We start from the raw sequence: 17,989 nt of genomic DNA on the forward strand, positions 1-17,989 counted from the left end.
ATAACACGTTAACCACACTTTGGCGGTCATTTCGCAGGACATGGGAGCACTTCCCACTTAAGATCAAAACACAGCACCCTTCCAACAGTACAACCTTGCTTGCTAGCTGCCCAGAGGCAAGTACCTCAATGTCCCACCTCTGGATAGTAAGGGCCAAATAAATGCTACAACACAGTACTGTTTTTCATTAAATATAACAGAGGTTCATTAAAACACAGAGCCTGAACTATTAAAGAGTTTCACCTGTTTTCCAGTAATAGCAAACAACATTCTCCTTAATTGATGACTTAGAGATCTGTGGATGTACTTATAATATATTGTATAGCAAATTTCTCAAATATAAACTTACTTAAACAAGATTAGGGTTAATCTGTAATAATATATTCAAGATGGGTTTGTAATATTACAGGGAGTATAATACAGCCTGATATTGGCATGCTTTAAAAATGGAATTCCTTGTGTTCTACAATATTCCAAAGCCCTCATCATTGTACAAACTATACTATTACAACCCACAGTGATCAACACTGCACTAAAGAGTAAGAGTGCAAAGAAGAGTGGTGGAGGAAAACAAACTTCAAAACACAAGATGCTCTTTTAAAATAGCCAAAGGTACCTCCAGTGTCCTACACCATAATGTTCATGCCCAGGCTTTTATTTTCTGTTCTGGTGTTTTGTAACTGGTTATCTTAACAAATTTCATTAGGTACCAAATCTACAAATACTGTATGGAAGTCAAAAGTGATGCATGACCATTTGTTACTTTCAGTGTGTGTTTTCATTTGCTTTTTCTATTTTGATTCATGTAGTTTTACTTAAATATTCAAATTCAGATATGATGGATTCTGTATTACTTATGGCCAACATCCCCATAAGCAGAGCTGCTTGCAGCACACAAAATAGACATGGCGTTCGTCACGGAAACTTAGGCAGATAGTACATCTGACCCTGAGCTCTCTCTAGCCATTCCTCAAGGTTATACGCTAACCAGAAATGATAGACAAAATAAGCGGGGAGGGAGACTAGCGATTATTATTAAGGACACCCTGCTGATAAAAAGCTCTACAATAGGAAGCGATCCTGATTGTGAATTGCTTTCATTTAGAATCACAATAAGCGAAAATTATACATTTAATGGTACATTGCTGTATAGACCGCCAGGGCGAAAAATAAGTTTGAAGAGACAATTAGTCACATTATTGAATCTAGAATTTTTCGTTCTTAGGCGATTTTAACTACCATCTAGAAAATGCAAACAACCAATGTACAGTCTTGTCCTAGAGTTGATGGCCAGTGTCTCGATGCAACAGTTGGTCAAGTACTCAACTCATGAGGCCGGTCATACCCTAGATGGAATATTCACATCTAATTCTCAACTGAAGGTGCAGGAGGTTCTGCCAATCCCATGGTCTGACCATAAGGCCATTCGGTTTGTACTTACCTCTTCTCACCATCTCACACGCCCTCACATCACTGTTAGAACTATCAAAAGGCGAGATTGGAAGAATATCTGCCCACAGCAGCTGCAATTAACACTAGCAGCTTCCAAACCGAACCCAACGCCTGAAGCCAATGTAGCCCCTAACAATTTTACCAACTGGGTTGAAGCAGCAATAAACACCCTAGCGCCAGAAAAAACTTTCACTAGTAAGCGGACAAAAAGATCAGAAACCTGGTTATGTGACACACTGCGTATCCAGAAGCAACTCTGCAGAAAAGCAGAGAGGGACTGGAGAAAGACTTATGCAGAAGCCGAAAAAATCGTATATACACAGTCTCTGAGCAAATATAAAAAACTGATCTTGGATAAAAAAAAAAACAGCTATTTTTCAGAGAAAATTAGGCAGGCGGGCAACTCATGTAAAATACTTTTTTCATCCTTAAAGGAATTAGTAACACTACCCACTCCATTAGTACAGAACAGCAGTGCGGCATTCTGCAGTCGACTTGCAGACTTTTTTAGGGACAAGGTGCTATCTCTCTACAATTCCCTTACAGAAAAGGGTATTGATCCTCAAGAGAATCAAATCTCCACACCACCTAGACGACCTGGTTACGGCCTGAACTCTTTCATTCCACCCAATGTAGAACAGATCTCGCAGATAGTCAGATCAGTAAAATCAGGGGCACCTTCAGACCCATGCCCTCCTAAAATATTCCATCTGGCATCTGATGATTATCAGCGAGCAACTCAGCCTACTTTTTAATGAGATCTTCAGGTCTGGCACTTTCCCAGAGGTATGGAAGAAGGTCTCTCTTCTCCCCTTGCTAAAAAAAACAAACCTGGATCTCATTGACCATAATAATTACAAACCCATATCAAGGATCCTGTTCGCAGCTAAGGTTCTGGAAAAGATCATCAACTCCCAATTCACGGCCTTCGTATCCTAAAAAAATCTATTAGACTCCTCGCAATACGGTTTCCGGCAAGGACACGGAACGGAGACGGCCTTGGTCATGGCAGCAGAGGTGCTCCTCTCACGCTGGATTCCGGTGCAAAGGCCGCCTTGATCCCATTGGATCTTTCGGCGGCCTTTGACACCGCGAACCATGACATTCTCATTAAAATGCTCCAGAAGGTGGGAGTCTTAAGCTAAGTTTGATCAAATCCTACCTAAACAACACATGGCAATGTGTTTAGATCGGGGACTCCAGTTCAGAACAATTTACACTTCCATGTAGGGTGCCGCAGGGCTCATCACTGAGCCCTGCTTTGTTCAATCTATACGTCACCCCCTTAGCTGATGTCATCAGGCAGTTATGCTTCTCATTGGTATCTTACGCGGACAATGCCCAGATTGTAGTATCCATCTCAAGCAATCTGGAGGAAACGGCGGCCCGTTTCAATCAGTGTATATCCCACGTGGACCACTGGATGAGCACAAACTGCCTAAAGCTTAATGAAAGCACAACAGAGGTTTTCTCCTGGTGGGATCCAACACTTCCTTTAGGTCTCAGAACTGGTGGCCTCTGGACATGGGAACTCTTCCCACCCCAGTGCGCAAAGCCAAAAATCTGGGCTTCATCTTCGACAACAGACTCACCTTCAAACATCAAACTAATAAAGTTGCCACTCAGGTTCACTTAACACTAAAATTAATACGGAAGGTGAAACCATATATTCCCCCAGCTGCAGTAAAAACATTGGTAACAACCTTAACAATAGCCAGACTGGACTATGGAAACACCCTATATTTTGGGCCTCCAGAAACACCACATGCTTAAATTTCAGCGGGTTAAAAACGATGCTGACAGGATGTTGCTGAATATTCCTAAGTTGCAGTCTGTGTGCCAAGGCCTAAAAAAGTTACACTGGCTCCCTGTAAAAAAGAGAGCTGAATTCAAAGCCTTGTTTCCAGTGTTCAAGGCTCTACAAGGAACAGGATCTACGTACCTGAAACAGCATTTACTGTGATACCATCCAGGCAGAATGCTTTGCTCCGCTCAGAGCAAACTTCTCCAGATACCTAAATTCAGGAGAGTTCATTAGGGAGGAAGTAGTTTTCTCCTCAACACTGTAAAATTGTGGAACTCACTTCATTTAGCTATAAAAAAAAAACTGCCCAACATTACTCTCCTTTAGAAAAGCATTGAAAACTTGGTTTTTCTAAAACTAAATCTTAACCTATTACTCATTTCTAGTAGATTCCTCCGCTGCAGCGCCTAGACTCCCATGGGCATTTGAGCGCTATATAAATTTCAAATTCAATTCAATTCATATAGAGTACTTACTTAGACTGCAAACTTATGCAGCCAATGTACCTACCAAATTGTCTCACCAGGCAATTTTGAGAAATATAAAGGAGCAACTTAGTTCAGGAATGGCTCATTAAAATCCAGCCCATGCTTTTCTTATCTCAAGAGCTTAAACATTCCTATTGATGGTGCTAAAATGTTTTTTCTTCCTAGGGGGGTGTAAATAAGATGTACCATGGTGTCCGTGACTATGATAAAAGCCTTCCAAGAGTCCATCTTGTTATGGAGAAAGGTGACACTGTTTTCTTCCATCCGCTACTTATTCATGGCTCTGGAACGAACAAGACTACTGGATTCCGCAAGGTATGCCATTTATTTAAATAAAAAAAATAATGAGAGTGATGCTGTTTTTATATGCTACAACACATTTTTATTATATAGTACCAACTGTATCAATGTTATGGTAAATTATCTCTACCTTGAAGCATCAAGAGGATTTAGGGAAGGTAACACAGTAAAGGGTTAAAGGGAACAAAGATAAGAAAATTGTATTGAGGCCTACATTGTTCAATCTGCTTGTTGGGATGAGGTTGAATGTGAAGGTTCGAACAAGTGTAGGTAGACAGGGAAGCTATTGCATAGTGAAGTTTATGAACGGCTGGGTTGTTTAAGGCTTTTAGCAGAATAGAAACAGTTGCTGTCAATATTAGATTGTGAATAAAAGATAGATGTGAAAGAGTTTGAGCCCTCTCCTTGTTTGGTCACTGAATCAGGTCTTTGACTCAGATTATGTTGCCATCCTGTTTAAATCCTAGAATAAAGCTATGCACTTACTGATATTGCTTGCCTGGCTTCCCTGAAAATAGGAATATGAGGAAAAACTAGAACATCACAGGACTGGTGTATTCCAAACCAGACATTTCGAAAGCCACAGCGGTGAGCCAAAATGTGGCAGAAATCTAACAGCCTCTCAGACAAAGTCCAGTTACAGAAAGCCAGAAGGTCTTGTAGACATCAGTGATTTCCACAGTTAAGCCTGTTACTCCTATATTATTCTGAAATCCAATTCACTTTTAAGAAAAACTTTTACCATGTTTAATGAAGTTGAGAACCCAGTACAATTCTGCCAGCCTAACCGCCTCTTTAGTCCCTTGCTCAGGATTTCATCATCAATAAAATCACAAAAATTGGCTGAAAATCTCTTTTTCAAGTATGCTTATAAATGGGATCTAGAGGGTGCTTCCTGACAAACGGTGAGGGCAAACGTCAGTGGCAATCCCGGTTATCCAAGTTAAGTTCAGCTTTTCACTGATTGCTTTTCATAATTGTGTAAAACCTATTGTGGAACTGCAACTCAATTAATCGTAAGGGAAAATCCTTGTCCTTCTAGAGCTAGAGAGGGTTTTACAAGTGCACGCATTTTCCTAATGCTTCTTTCGGGGCTATAAGTGGGATGAAAACCTGAAGGGCCTCTAAAAGGGGTGTGACAACCTGATAAAGGGGTGTGTCTAACCCACCCAATTAGGGGCGTGGCCTAAATCATTGGACCTAGCATTGTGTACTTCAGTAAAATCATGAGGTATGGCTCAGCAAAAAATGATAAAAGAAAACCCAGTGTGTGGGGTTCAAGTTTACTTCTAATGTGTGTAAGTAATGAAGGAAATAACCCGAATAGGGTCACCTGGGTCACTTGTGACCACCTCTCAGCCTTCCAAACAAATGAAGAGTCGGTCTGACAGTAGAGAATATAAACCCACGTTATTTATTAGTATTGCGCTGTAGCAGAGCCCAGTCTGACCAGCCTCATGAGATAGCTGCAGAGGGGCTGACTCCCCCCCCCCCCCCAACATGGCATGAGATATTATACATTTTCAAATCTCTAAGAACACGCCCAGGCTGGAAAATTCCAGTCCATGCACCAGCAAGCAAAGGAGGCACAGAAGAATGAGCTGCAGTCCTGAGACCGGGTACATGTTATCTTCACTCGAAGGTTATATCGCCCATGCCTGCCATTCTAGAAGGTGGGAACGATCCTCTCGAACAGCAAAGGTATGCCACAATAGAGAGCACATTAATTAGAGCAGTTGAACTCGGCCTTGTAGAAACACAAGCAAAGGTGCATGGAGACCGTTTTCTGCTAAGACAAGCAGTATGAGACAGGAACTTAGCTTTCGGTTATGAAAGAAAATGGCGCTTACTAATAAAATGGTGCCATGAATGCTAACTTAACACAGAATAAAACACGAACAATAGGACAATAATTTCAATTCTAACAGTAAGTTGGTTATTGAAGTACAAACGCTTCCCTTTTGGCTGGATTCCACTTCAGTGTGCTGGCTGGTCACTTCCTCTAAAAGGGCAGAGCAGCATCGCACTGGTGGTTGGATGCTGCTGGGCCTCTACTGGGAGCTCTGACTCCAGTGAGAGAGCAGGGTTATGGTGGTCCCTGGAAGTTCAGAAAATCTGATTTCCTCTTTGGTTGGCATGACAATGGTGTTGCTTCTCTGCCTCTGGCGTTGCAGAAAGGGAATGGAAATCCAGAGAGAAATTGTCTCTTTAAAGGATCCCCTTCCCACCTCAACACACACTTGGTGACGTCACCTGCACTGCGCATATGTTTTTGACACTAGTGCGCATGCTGACTCCAAAGCTACTGCTTGTGCAAAAACTAGATAGTCTGTGCCAGGGAACGTAAAAACAGCCTGATAGGGACCCGTTTGAATGTATCCTTTTAAAAACTAAGAAAACACAAGGAGATGATGGACGTAGCGCTGAAACTTTTCAAACACTCACCCTCAGTCACAGATCTGGGTTGAATCCATCGTCATTCTTTAGCTCATTTCGCCACCTCAGTTCAGACGCAGCTATATTCAAATCAGTCTTGATCCTGTGTCTCATGGGATCAGTCCAGCCTGAACTGCCAAATCAGGTCTTCCCAGAACCGACAACAAGCATCTTTGGACAGGTTTCAGGGTAACACCCCTCATCAGCCATGCTGGCTTGATTCCAGTGGCAATGTGAGCAAGAGACCCACCTCTGGGCACACCCTGCCAACATAGGGCGAATAAAGCAAACACAAGGAGACGATGGATGGAGTTCTGAAACTTTTCAAACACTCACCACCCTTTTAAAAGCCCATCCCATTAAAGCCCTGTCTTCCTTTCTGGCAAAAGTTCTTGAAATGATAATGAATTCTCAACTATGGGAACCAGAAGAATGGTAAGAAAACTGAGCTAGTAGTAACTTGACTCGTAACATCTTAAAGAAGCGTGATCTAGGACCTAAATCTTTCATGACAGATTATTCTGGATATCAACTTCATAAAATGAAAAGCACCTATCATCCGCCTGGCTCCTTTCTGTAACCTTTTATCTTTAATGTTCGGTGGCTTAGTGAATTAATGACAATGACACTGTAGGGGCATTGTGTTTGACCTCATGATCACAGGTTCCAATCCTGGAGGATCCACTCAGCCTTTCATACTTCTGAGGTTGATAGAAATGAGTACCATTGCGTTGGGTAACAGTAAGCCTCTGTTATTCAGTGCCAATATACCCTGTAGTGAACGTGCACTTTACAAGTTCTGTTAATGCATCTAGTTTCCCCATCCTTGGTGAGAAAAATTAACACCTTGCTTCGTGTCGATTCTTTAAAAGCTGTTCAATCTAACAACTCATAAATTCTCCTATCCATATCGTGAGTCACAGGCTTGATCCCATTTTTATTAACTATGCTTTCATTAAAGTCAAGAATGCCCTCTCTTTTAACTTGGTCTGACCATGCCACAGCTCCTTTTTAATGTTATTTCTTATGGTTACTTCTTTATACAGGTTCCTCCCATTCTGAATATCCCAAGCACTGGACTGGATCCAGAACTTTTCAGTAGCCCATCTACCTGGTAACGGCTGCTGGCTACTCATTGGTTCCAGTGAGAACACCACTGTGACTTCAGTGGAGCCATAAAGCACCCATCTAGGTGTCCTAACATCAATTACCTTTTCATTCCCCTTTTTTCTGTCCTTTCAACGTGCATCTGTAGCCCATCCTCATCAAAGACTTTGATTCATGCCACACTAACATTTTTTGGTAGCAGTGCTAAATGTCCCCATAGTCTATCTTCCTCACCACACACATTCAAGGTTTAACACCTTGGCTGCTAAGGGTTTTCCCGCTGGGTGCTGGATCTTTATTTTCCCATTGTTCATGACAAGGTCAGCTCGTCATAAGCGCAGCGCAGGTAACACCCATGACGAGCTGACCTTGTCATTAGCATGGAAGGGGTTAAACTCTTTAGGAACTTTGAGGACCAGATCTCAATCACGAACCCTCATAGCATATGTCTTTGGTGCCAGGGATCAGACAATGACACCGCGCCATGGTGCTCATGCTTGAGCATGCACCCCAAGGCAATAAAAGAAAGGGAGGCAAAACTCTTCATAACCAGAGTTTGTTATGAGCGTCAGGTCAGATGAAAGCCTGCACCTCGTTCAAATTTCTCTGAGTAACCATCCTCAAAGTCGTTGAAAGAAATGCAGGTAAAATATATAAACAAGCGGAAGCACAGTGATACCTCCAAGCAGTGTTCTTGAGGGAGTTCTCCCAGACATACGATGAACGTTTCAGAGTTATCATCTGAGCCGGACTACTGTCTGAAGGCAAGGACCCACTGTGTCATTGGCTCTGACTCTGATGCCTAAACTTTCTCCTCAGGATCCACCTTGAGGCCCACAGGTTCTGCTTTCAAAAAGCTAAGTTTGACATATTTAGATTGGCCCTGGTCCCCCCCTAAAGTGCCATTGAGCCCCATGGGACCTGTTTAAGGTGGCATTCGGACTCCTTCTGGCGAGTCTTACCACAACTATTGCACTATGTGTAGAACTAGCGCAGCCACCTTCACTAGCAAAGCTTCTTGTGACACCACAGCTAGCACCGCCAATGCTGATTCCAGCTCCCCCTCCCAATCCCCTACGCTGGTACAGGACCTGACGGCACATAGTCTAAGGATGCACGTCCTTTAGTGGACCATACTTTCCTGACCCTAAGGCCATCCCATTAAGACCTAGTGCTTAATTGAGGAGCTACAATATAGGGAAGGATCAGTCAGTTGAATCAAGTTGGTATAGTGACACTATCAGCACCTTATTCGGCAGTGATGTGGATCTCATGGAATACATCAGAACAGATGATAATAGTGAGACCGGCCGTCTCAGACTCCGATTTTCAGGCCTTGAGAAATGCTAATGTCATTGACACATCCCCCAAATTGGAGATGGGCAATCCTTCGGGCCAATATTCTCAGCGGTCAGTCTAGCCATAAAATCCCTTAATGCCATTTGCCTTCTGAAACAGGGCATGCCCTTTGAGATTTGGCACAATTAATTGTACGGAATTTGCTTGAAAACCTTAAGGACCTCCTTTCTGAACTGATGAGAGATGGACAAGTGGCATCGAGGCACATCACAAAGTTAGGATTGGATTTTGTCTACTTGGTGGCCAGGGCAATAGGCTGTTCTGTAACCCTCCACTGAGACATCTGGCTTCATACATCAGGTTTTTCAACAGTTCTGCAGATCATATTAATGGATTTGCCTTTCTATGGAACCCATCTGTTCAGTGATAAAGCTGACTCTGCTTTAGTTCAAAACAAGTAGAGCTATGTCACAATTCTTAGCACTTCAGCCACCTCAAAGAGACTATAAACAATTTTGAAAGTTACAAGTCTACATGCAGTGCTTTAATTTCTGGCAGTGCAAGGCAATTCAACCACAGCAGCAGTCCCAAAACATGCTGCATAAGCAATACAAGGGCAGTGGAAAAGGCAGAACTCATGCCCTTCAATTGACAATCTTATCCCATGCACCATATGGGAAGTAGCTCTAGATGACCCAGAGACTGGTGAGAGGCCGGGATATTATACTGTGTGTCTAAAATGTCATCACTTCAGACCAGTGGGGCATTCAGAGTGTAAAAAGGAGGGGTTATGCCCTACCATTCCAACAGTTTCCTCCCAAGATACCCCACCCCCTCCAGGATCCATTTAGTCATAAGAACATGTCCATGTTCTGTAGCACAAGGTAACAGCTGTTGCAGACAATAGCAGTGCAGGTTGGTGCCAGATCATGAATTGGCCAAAGCTTCTACTCTCTGTACTTTTCTGGTTCCCAAGAAGCACAGAGGTCTTCTTCCAATCCTAGACCTAAGGATCTTGAATCTTTTCCTCTGCAAGGAGAACTTCAGGATGCTGTTCCTGCCTCTGGACCTTTTTGTGCTGAAAGAAGACTGAATGGTGTCCTTTGAGTTGTTGGATGCATATTTCTACGTACCGATCCTACATGGAAGTACCTGTTTTTCCTATATGTACTTTTATTTGTATTTGCATTGGATATTTGTAAAGTGTGACTGCGACCATAATGGTGTCCTCACAAAAACGAACAGCATTGCCTTCTGGTTGACTATATTCTAGATCGAGTAAAACCATAATGTCAGGGCTTTACGAAAGGAACGCAGTTGATCATGTTGGCAGAGTTGTAAGGAGAGAGCATTCTAGATAGTGGCAGCTCGAAAAGAGAAGGCTGTTCCTCCAGATAAAAGACATGTACTCACTAACTTTCTCTTGGGACAAATTTACAGTGTGGTTCGTGGCCGAGGGCTGCACCGGTGGGGGCGGGGTCAGTTGGGGGGAGGGGAAGCAGGGCTAAAGGGAAAAAACACAGGTTGAACACAGGCCCCTGCAGCAGACGCATTCGTCCACTAAGCCACCAGACCTACCATACACACACACATCTATCTTTCTTTCTTTCTCTCTCTATCTATCTATCTATCTATCTAGCTATCTATCTCTCTCTCTCTCTCTCTCTCTCTCTCTGTCTCTCCCTATATATCTCTCTCTCCCTCTCTCTATCTCTCTATTGCTCTCTATCCAACTCTCTCTATCTCTCTCTCTCTCTCTATGTATATATATATATATATATATATATATATATATATATATATATATATATATATATATATATATATATATATATATATCTCCCTCTCTCTATCTCTCTATTGCTCTCTATCTAACTCTCTCTATCTCTCTCTCTTTCTCTATCTATCGCTCTGTCTTTCTCTGTCTGTCTCTATCTCTATCTGTCTCTGTCTACATCTGTCTCTCTCTGTCTCTATCGGTCTGTCTGTCTCTCTGTCTCTTGCTCACTCTCTATCTATATCTCTCTCTATATCTCTCTCTCTCTTTCTCTATCTCTCTCTTCTCTCTCTCTCTCTCTCTCTCTCTCTCTCTCTCTCTATCTCTATCTATCTCTCTGTCTCTATCTCCATCTGTCTCTCTCCCCACCTGCCTCTGTCTCTATCTGTCTGTCTCTATCTTTATCTGTCTCTATCTATCTGTCTCTATCTCTATCTATATCTGTCTGTCTCTATCGCTGTCTCTATCTCTGTCCCTATCTGTCTATATCTGTATTTTTTCGGACTATCTGTATCTGTCTGTCTCGATCTGTCTCTATCTCTCTCTGTCTCTGTCTGTCTTTAACTGTCTCTATCTATCTCTGTCTCTCTCTGTCTCTGCCTCTCTCTGTGTCTGTCTTTCTCTCTCTCTCTGTCTTTCTCTCTCTCTCTCTGTCTCTCTCTCTCTCTCTGTCTGTCTCTCTCTCTGTCTGTGTCTCTCTCTCTGTCTGTCTCTGTCTCGGTCTGTTTCTGTCTCTATGTGTCTGTGTCTATCTGCATCTCTGTCCCTGCCTCTATTCGTCCCTGCCTCTATTTGTCCCTGCCTCTATCTGTCCCTGCCTCTATCTGTCTTCCTCTGTCCCTGCCTCTATCAGTCTCTGTCCAAACAGGAAGCTTCCCAAAAGGCCCTTTAAAAGTCAGCTGTGAAAGCGTTTACCGCTGACTTGTAAAGGGCCTTTTGGGAAGCTTTCAAACGGTGCCGGAAGGTCACAGAGGCCGGCAGTAAACACAGAAGATGGCTGCAGGAGCTTAGTAGTGAATACCTATTTAATATGTGATCACAACGTATGCTTGTGCGGTCATATTTGGTGTTTACTGCTGACCTCACTAGAATGGTATTGTAAGAAAAACAATGATTTGGGGTAGCCTAAAAGGTCCTAGATAATAAGGTCTAATTATATTACTGAATGATTGATTCAGTAATATAATTAGACCTTATTATCTAGGACCTTTTAGGCCACCCCAAACCATTGTTTTTCATAGGAGCAAGGTTTTTGTAGGGTAACATGTGGAAGAATATTTATTTCATATTCTCATGTAGAAATACGTTTCAGGTGCTCACATGAGTGACAGGGTGCATAACGTGACTTGAGTGAACAATGTGAAAATATACAGAATGTCACAAAAACAAGGTGTAATCCACGGAACTATATACAATGAAATGGGGTAATTTACTTGGTTGGGTCGATGGCGTTTCGATCTAGTATGACTGCCACATACCAAGATATATATAGACATATAGGAGAAGTGTGGCTCACTGGTTAGAGGAGGCAGACCCTGATGCAGAGGTCCGACCCGGGACCAGGGTTCAATTCCCGACGCGGCAGGGTCTTGAGCTCAAAATGTCCACAGACTCGATAATTCTCGCCTCGGTGCCTACTCGAATCATGGGTTCACACTCTGCAACTCTGGGCAATAGCTTGCTTAATCTCCACTACGGCCCCACCGCGATGGGATGCCTGGTCTTCACCTTGGGGATGCCCAGTAGGGGTTATCTCGCAGGGAAAGCCAGGACGGGTTCCCAAAGCAAGCGCTTAGAGACCTGTTGGTGATTTGGCTCTATATAAATCGAAATTAACATGACATAACATATATATCCTCCGTTCTGCACATAGATTGTGGCGCCTAGACAAGGAACCCTCCCAAACTAAAGACATCAGAAAAGAGATGATCCCAACCTTCAAGTAAGCTTATATAAGTATACATAGACTATACCATATCCATTCTCTACCACAATAGGAGCCACAGTATAGGAAGAATAACCCCTGTGTACTCCTGAGAGGATGACATGACATTCTTTCTGTCTATTGCAAACAACTTTTTAAACCCCCCCCCCCTTTTTTTTCCCCCATTCACAGATCCACTCCTTGAGAATTCCAAAGATTCACTTGCATAGCCCAGACGATAAATAAGGCTACCAAATAGACTAAGTAAGCTCCCACTTATCCAAAAACGCACGTTTATTCACAGACCTTATTCAATAGGCACCCAAGCGCGCTAGTAAATGGTTATCAATCCAATTAGACAATGGACAATGTGCATGCCTTAAATGTTTAACATGCCACTGGGGGCACAAAACACAATGTTAATAACTTTTCTATGTAGGGCCAAAGTATTAAACCTACCTCATTTTGATATGGTTTCCGGAAAGCTCACCATGCCCTGATGATGATCTAAATTCTTCTAGATCGAAACGCTGTCGACCCAACCAAGGAAATTCCCCCATTCCATTGTATATAGTTCCGTGGATAACACCTTGTTTTTGTGACATTCTGTATATTTTCACCTTGTTCACTCAAGTCACGTTATGCACCCTGTCACTCATGTGAGCACCTGAAACGTATTTCTACATGAGAATATGAAATAAATATTCTTTCACATGTTACCCTACAAAAACCTTGCTCCTAAGATTGATTCAGTAATATTTTTAGACCTTATTATCTAGGACCTTTTAGGCCACCCCAAACCATTATTTTTCTTACAATACGTTAAATCCCCAGGTTCAATTTATGGGGTACCCTTGTTTCTCAAAACTACTCACTAGAAACGTAAACACAGCAAGAAAAGGACCGCGGGCCGCCAACGAAGGCCTGCCGGGCCACTGGCGGCCCGCGGGCCGTACAATGAGTACCACAGGTCTAGCATCTGCATTTTAAATAATCTGAAGCCTATGAAAAATGTAAACTGGGGAGCCTAAGAACAGACTATTGCAGTCAATCAATCAATCTATCATTTGTAAAGCGCACTACATACCCACGAAGGTCTCAAGGCACTGGGGGGGGGGGGGGGGCACTACTGATCGAACAGCCAGGTCTTGAGTATCCTCCTGAAGGTCAGCAGGTCTTGGGTCTGTCGTAGGCTCAGTGGGAGGGTGTTCCATGTCTTGACGGTGAGGTGGGAGAAGTATCTCCCACCAGTGGTTTTTCTTCGGATGCGCGGGACGGTGGCGAGTGAGAGGTCGGCGGAGCGTAGCTGACGGTTGGGGATGTAGGAGAGCCGTCTGTTGAGGTAGGCTGGGCTGGTCCTGTGGAGTGCCTTGTGTGCGTGGGTGAGGAGCTTGAAGGATATCCTCTTGTTGACGGGGAGCCAGTGCATGTTTCTCAGGTGGAGAGTGATGTGGCCGTGGTGTGGTACGTCTAGGATCAGTCATGCAGAGGCTTTTTGGGTGCGTTGTAGTCGTTTGATGAGCTTGGTCGGGGCTCCCGCGGTGAGGGCGGTTCCGTAGTCGAGTCTGCTGCTGAAGAGGGCCTGGGTGACTGACTTTCTTGTATCTGTTGGGATCCATCTATAGATCATGCAGAGCATGCGGAGGGTGTTGAAGCAGGAGGAGGAGACGGCGTTGACTTGCTTGGTCATTGAGAGCGTTGAGTCGAGGATGATTCCCAAGTTGCGTGCTTGGTCGGTGGGTGTCGGGGCTGCCCCAAGTGCCGTCGCTCACCAGGAGTCGTCCTAGGGTGAAGGGTTGGAGCCGAGGATGAGGACCTCCTTCTTGTCAGAGTTCAGCTTCAGACAGCTAGTCTTCATCCAGTCCGCAAAGGCCTTCATTCCTTCGTGGAGGTTGGCTTTGGCAGTGATGGGGTCCTTGGTGAGGGAGAGGATCAGCTGAGTGTCGCGGCGTAGGAGATTATGTTGAGGTTGTGCTGTCGGGCTACGTGTACGAGCGGGGCCATGTAAATGTTGAACAGTGTCGGGCAGAGGGAGGATCCCTGGGGTACGCCGCAAGTGATCTCGAAGGCTTTGGAACGGAATGGGGGAGGCGGACGCTCTGGGTTCTGCCGGAGAGGAAGGAGGTGGTCCAATCCAGAGCCTTGTCTCAGATCCCTGTGGCGTGGATGCGTGCATGTGGTGTGCGGTGGCAGACGGTGTCGAAGGCGGCAGAGAGGTCTAGGAGGATGAGTGCTGCGGTCTCGCCGTTGTCTAGCAGGGTCCCGATGTCGTCGGTGGCGGCGATGAGGGCAATCTCGGTGCTGTGGTTGCCGTGGAACGCTGACTGGGAAGGGTCCAGGATTTTGTTTTCATTGAGGTAAGGGGTTAGCTGTCTGTTGACGGTTTTCGCAATGATCTTGGCCGGGAAGTGGAGCAGAGAGATGGGCCGGAAGTTCTTGATGTCTCTTGGGTCTGCCTTAGGTTTTTTGAGTAGTGCGTTGATCTCAGCGTGTTTCCAGATCTCTGGGAAGGTTGCGGTCTCGAGGGAGAGATTGAAGACGTTGCGCAGGTGGGGTTCGATGGAGCTGCTTGCTCTGTTGAAGACGTGGTGCGGGAATGGGTCTGACGGAGAGCCGGAGTGGATTGTGTGCATGGTCTTAATGGTATCATCAATGTTCACGCTGGCCCAGGCTAGCAGGGGTTCGTGGTCGATGGTGTGCGGAGGGTCTGTTGTGTTGCTGTCTGTTGGGTCTGTCTGGTTGTTGAAGCTGTCGTGGATGTCTGCTACCTTGCGGTGGAAGAAGGTGGCGAGGGAGTCGCACAGGGCTTGCGACGCCAGGATGTCGTTGGTGTTGGAGCTGGGGTTGGAGAGTTCCTTCACAATGTTGAAGGTCTCCTTGCTATTGTGTGCGTTGTTGTCGAGGCGGTCTTTGAAGGAGGTCCTCTTGGTGGCCCTAATGAAGTGGTGGTGGTTGCGGGTGGCGTCCTTGTGTGCTGCGTGGCTGTCCGGAGTTTGTTCACTGTGTCGTTTCTTCTCTAGTTTCTGGCAGGCTTGCTTGGAGGCTAGGAGTTCTGGGGTGAACCAGCTGGCCCTCTTGCTGGTGTCTCTGTGAGGGGGTCTGTGTTGTGGAGGGATTTGTAGGCATGAGTGAACAGCTTGACGGTCACTCTTTTTTTGACGGGGAGCCGGTGGAGATCTAGTAGGTGCTGGGTAGTGTGATCTTGTCGTGGGATGCCGAGAACAAGTTCTGGATTGTCTGGAGTTTGTGGAGGAGAGATTTGGTAATTCCGGCATAGAGGGTGTTTCCGTAGACCAGTTTGCTTGTTCTGAATGCATGGGTGTGATGGTCTTCCTGGCTACGGGGGGTGGGTCCACTTGAAGGTCTTGCAGAGTATGCGGAGGGTGTTGAAGCACGTAGAAGATACAGCTTTGATCTGTCTGTTCATGTTGAGGGAGGAGTCCAGTATGATGCCGAGGTTGTGGGTGTGATCTCTGGGTGTGGGAGGATTGCCATGGGTGCGTGCTACCAGGTGTCGTTCCACGCGGAGGGGGTGGGTCCGAGGACGATGACTTCTCTCATCTCCAAGTTAAGCTTCAGGCAGCTGCTGCTCATCCAGGATGTGACGTCCTTCATTCCTTCCTGGAAGCCGTGTCTGGTGATGTTGGGTTCCTTGGTGAGGGAGAGGTTCAGCTGGGTGTCGTTGACGTAGGATCCTATGCTGAGCCTGTATTTCCTGGCAATGGCTGCGAGAGGGGCCATGTAGCTGTTGAAGAGGGTGGGGCTGAGTGACGAGCCTTGGGTTACTCCGCATCTGATTTCTATGGGTTCGGAGAGGAAGGGTGGGAGTCTTATTCTTTGAGTTCTGTCGGCGAGGAAGGAGCGGATCCAGTCTAGGGCAGTTCCCTGAATGCAGGCGTCGTGGAGTCTGGCGGCTAGTGTGCAGAGGGAGATGGTGTCGAAGGCTGCCAAGAGGTCTAGTAGGATGAGTGCTGCCATGTGGCTTTGGTCGAGGAGAGTGCGGATGTCTTCAGTGGTGGCTAGGAGGGCGGTCTCTGTGCTGCGGTTGCTGCGGAATCCGGATTGAGAAGTGTCGAGGATCGAGTTGGATTCTGTGAAGTTTGTGAGCTGGTTGTTGACAATCTTCTCGGTGACTTTGGTGGCGAAGGGGAGGAGGAAAATGGGTCTGTGGTTCCTGAGGTCTGTTGGGTCTGCGGAGGGCTTCTTGAGGAGGGGCTTTACTTGTGTGCGTTTCCAGTCATTGTTAAAGGTGCTTGCTTCGAGGGAGCAGTTGATTGTACGCCGTAGTTCAGGTGCTATGGCGGAGGCAGCTCTGTGGAGGATGTGTGGTGGTCGAGATCGGTGGGGGCTCCTGAGTGAATGCTCCTCATGGTCTTTGCGGTGTCTTCTGCGGTGACTGGGGTCCAGGCAGAGATGGTCGGCTGGATGGCGTTGCTGGTGTGGTGTCTGTGCCTTTGTTCTGTTCGTCGAAGTTGTCATAGAGAGTCTTGATCTTGTGATGGAAAAAGGAACCGAGTTTGTTGCAGAGATCCTGGGAGGGAGAGACATCTGAAGTTTTGCTGGGGGGTTTGGTGAATTCTTGTATGAGTTGCGGGCGTTAGAGAGGATTTTGTCCTGGATCAATTTCCTCTTCATGGACGTGATGAGTTGGTGGTTTTCTGTCATGGCGGTCTTGTAGGCAACGCATGCTTCAGAGGTTTTTCTGTTCCTCCATGCTTTCTCGAGTCGTCAGCACCTGCGCTTGGATTCTCAGAGTTCAGTGTTGAACCAGGAGGCCTTCGAGGTGCGTTGTCTGTTGGCGTTCTGGGGGGCGAGGGGGGCGAGCGTGTTTGCGCAGTCGGTTAACCATCTGTGGAGTTTGTTGGCTGCAGATTTGATGTTGGTTGCGGTGGGAGGAGAGGTCCGGCTGAGTGAGGGGTTGAGGTGATCTTCATTGGTCTTGCTCCAGTTTCTGTGTGGGGGGCGTGGTGTAGGCTTGTGTGCGGTGGGTTTCGAGAAAGAGGTCTGCGATGGTGAGGTTGAACATAGTGTGAGGTCCGGGAGGTCTGAGGTCAGAGTGCCACATAGTGGTTCTGGAGTTTGTCTGGATCTGGAAGTGGAAGTGTTCCATGGAGGGCGAGGCTTCGTTCGAGCTTCTCGATGTGAGTCGGCGGGAGTTTTTGTGTTCGATGGCGAATCCACCTCCAGGGTGTTTGGGGCGGTCTTTCAGATCTTGTAACCGTCGGGGATGGCAGTTGCAATGTCGGGCGTGGAGCTGGCTTTGGGCCAGGGCTCTGTGAGGAAGGCGACGTTGGGCGAGAGGGTGTTGAGGAGGTCCCAGATTTCTACTGCTTCTCTGTGTAGGGAGCGATGGTTGAGGAGAATGCAGCTCAGGGGTTTGGGCTCCCTGGCGTCCGGTGGAT

The 17,989-nt window shown here is 45.9% G+C and overlaps 1 protein-coding gene across 1 annotated transcript in view; it reads left to right on the top strand.

The window, feature by feature from the left end:
• PHYH (phytanoyl-CoA 2-hydroxylase) overlaps positions 1–17,989 on the top strand; it is a 115,599-nt gene that overhangs the window by 53,933 nt on the left and 43,677 nt on the right. Inside the window, exon 2 of the mRNA XM_086919654.1 lies at positions 3,910–4,059. Coding sequence (XP_086775780.1) covers positions 3,910–4,059 — 150 coding nt within the window. The remainder of the gene's footprint in view (positions 1–3,909; positions 4,060–17,989) is intronic.

Source organism: Lissotriton vulgaris, chromosome 1_1, assembly GCF_964263255.1.
Source record: "Lissotriton vulgaris chromosome 1_1, aLisVul1.2, whole genome shotgun sequence".
NCBI classification, from domain to species: domain Eukaryota; kingdom Metazoa; phylum Chordata; class Amphibia; order Caudata; family Salamandridae; genus Lissotriton; species Lissotriton vulgaris.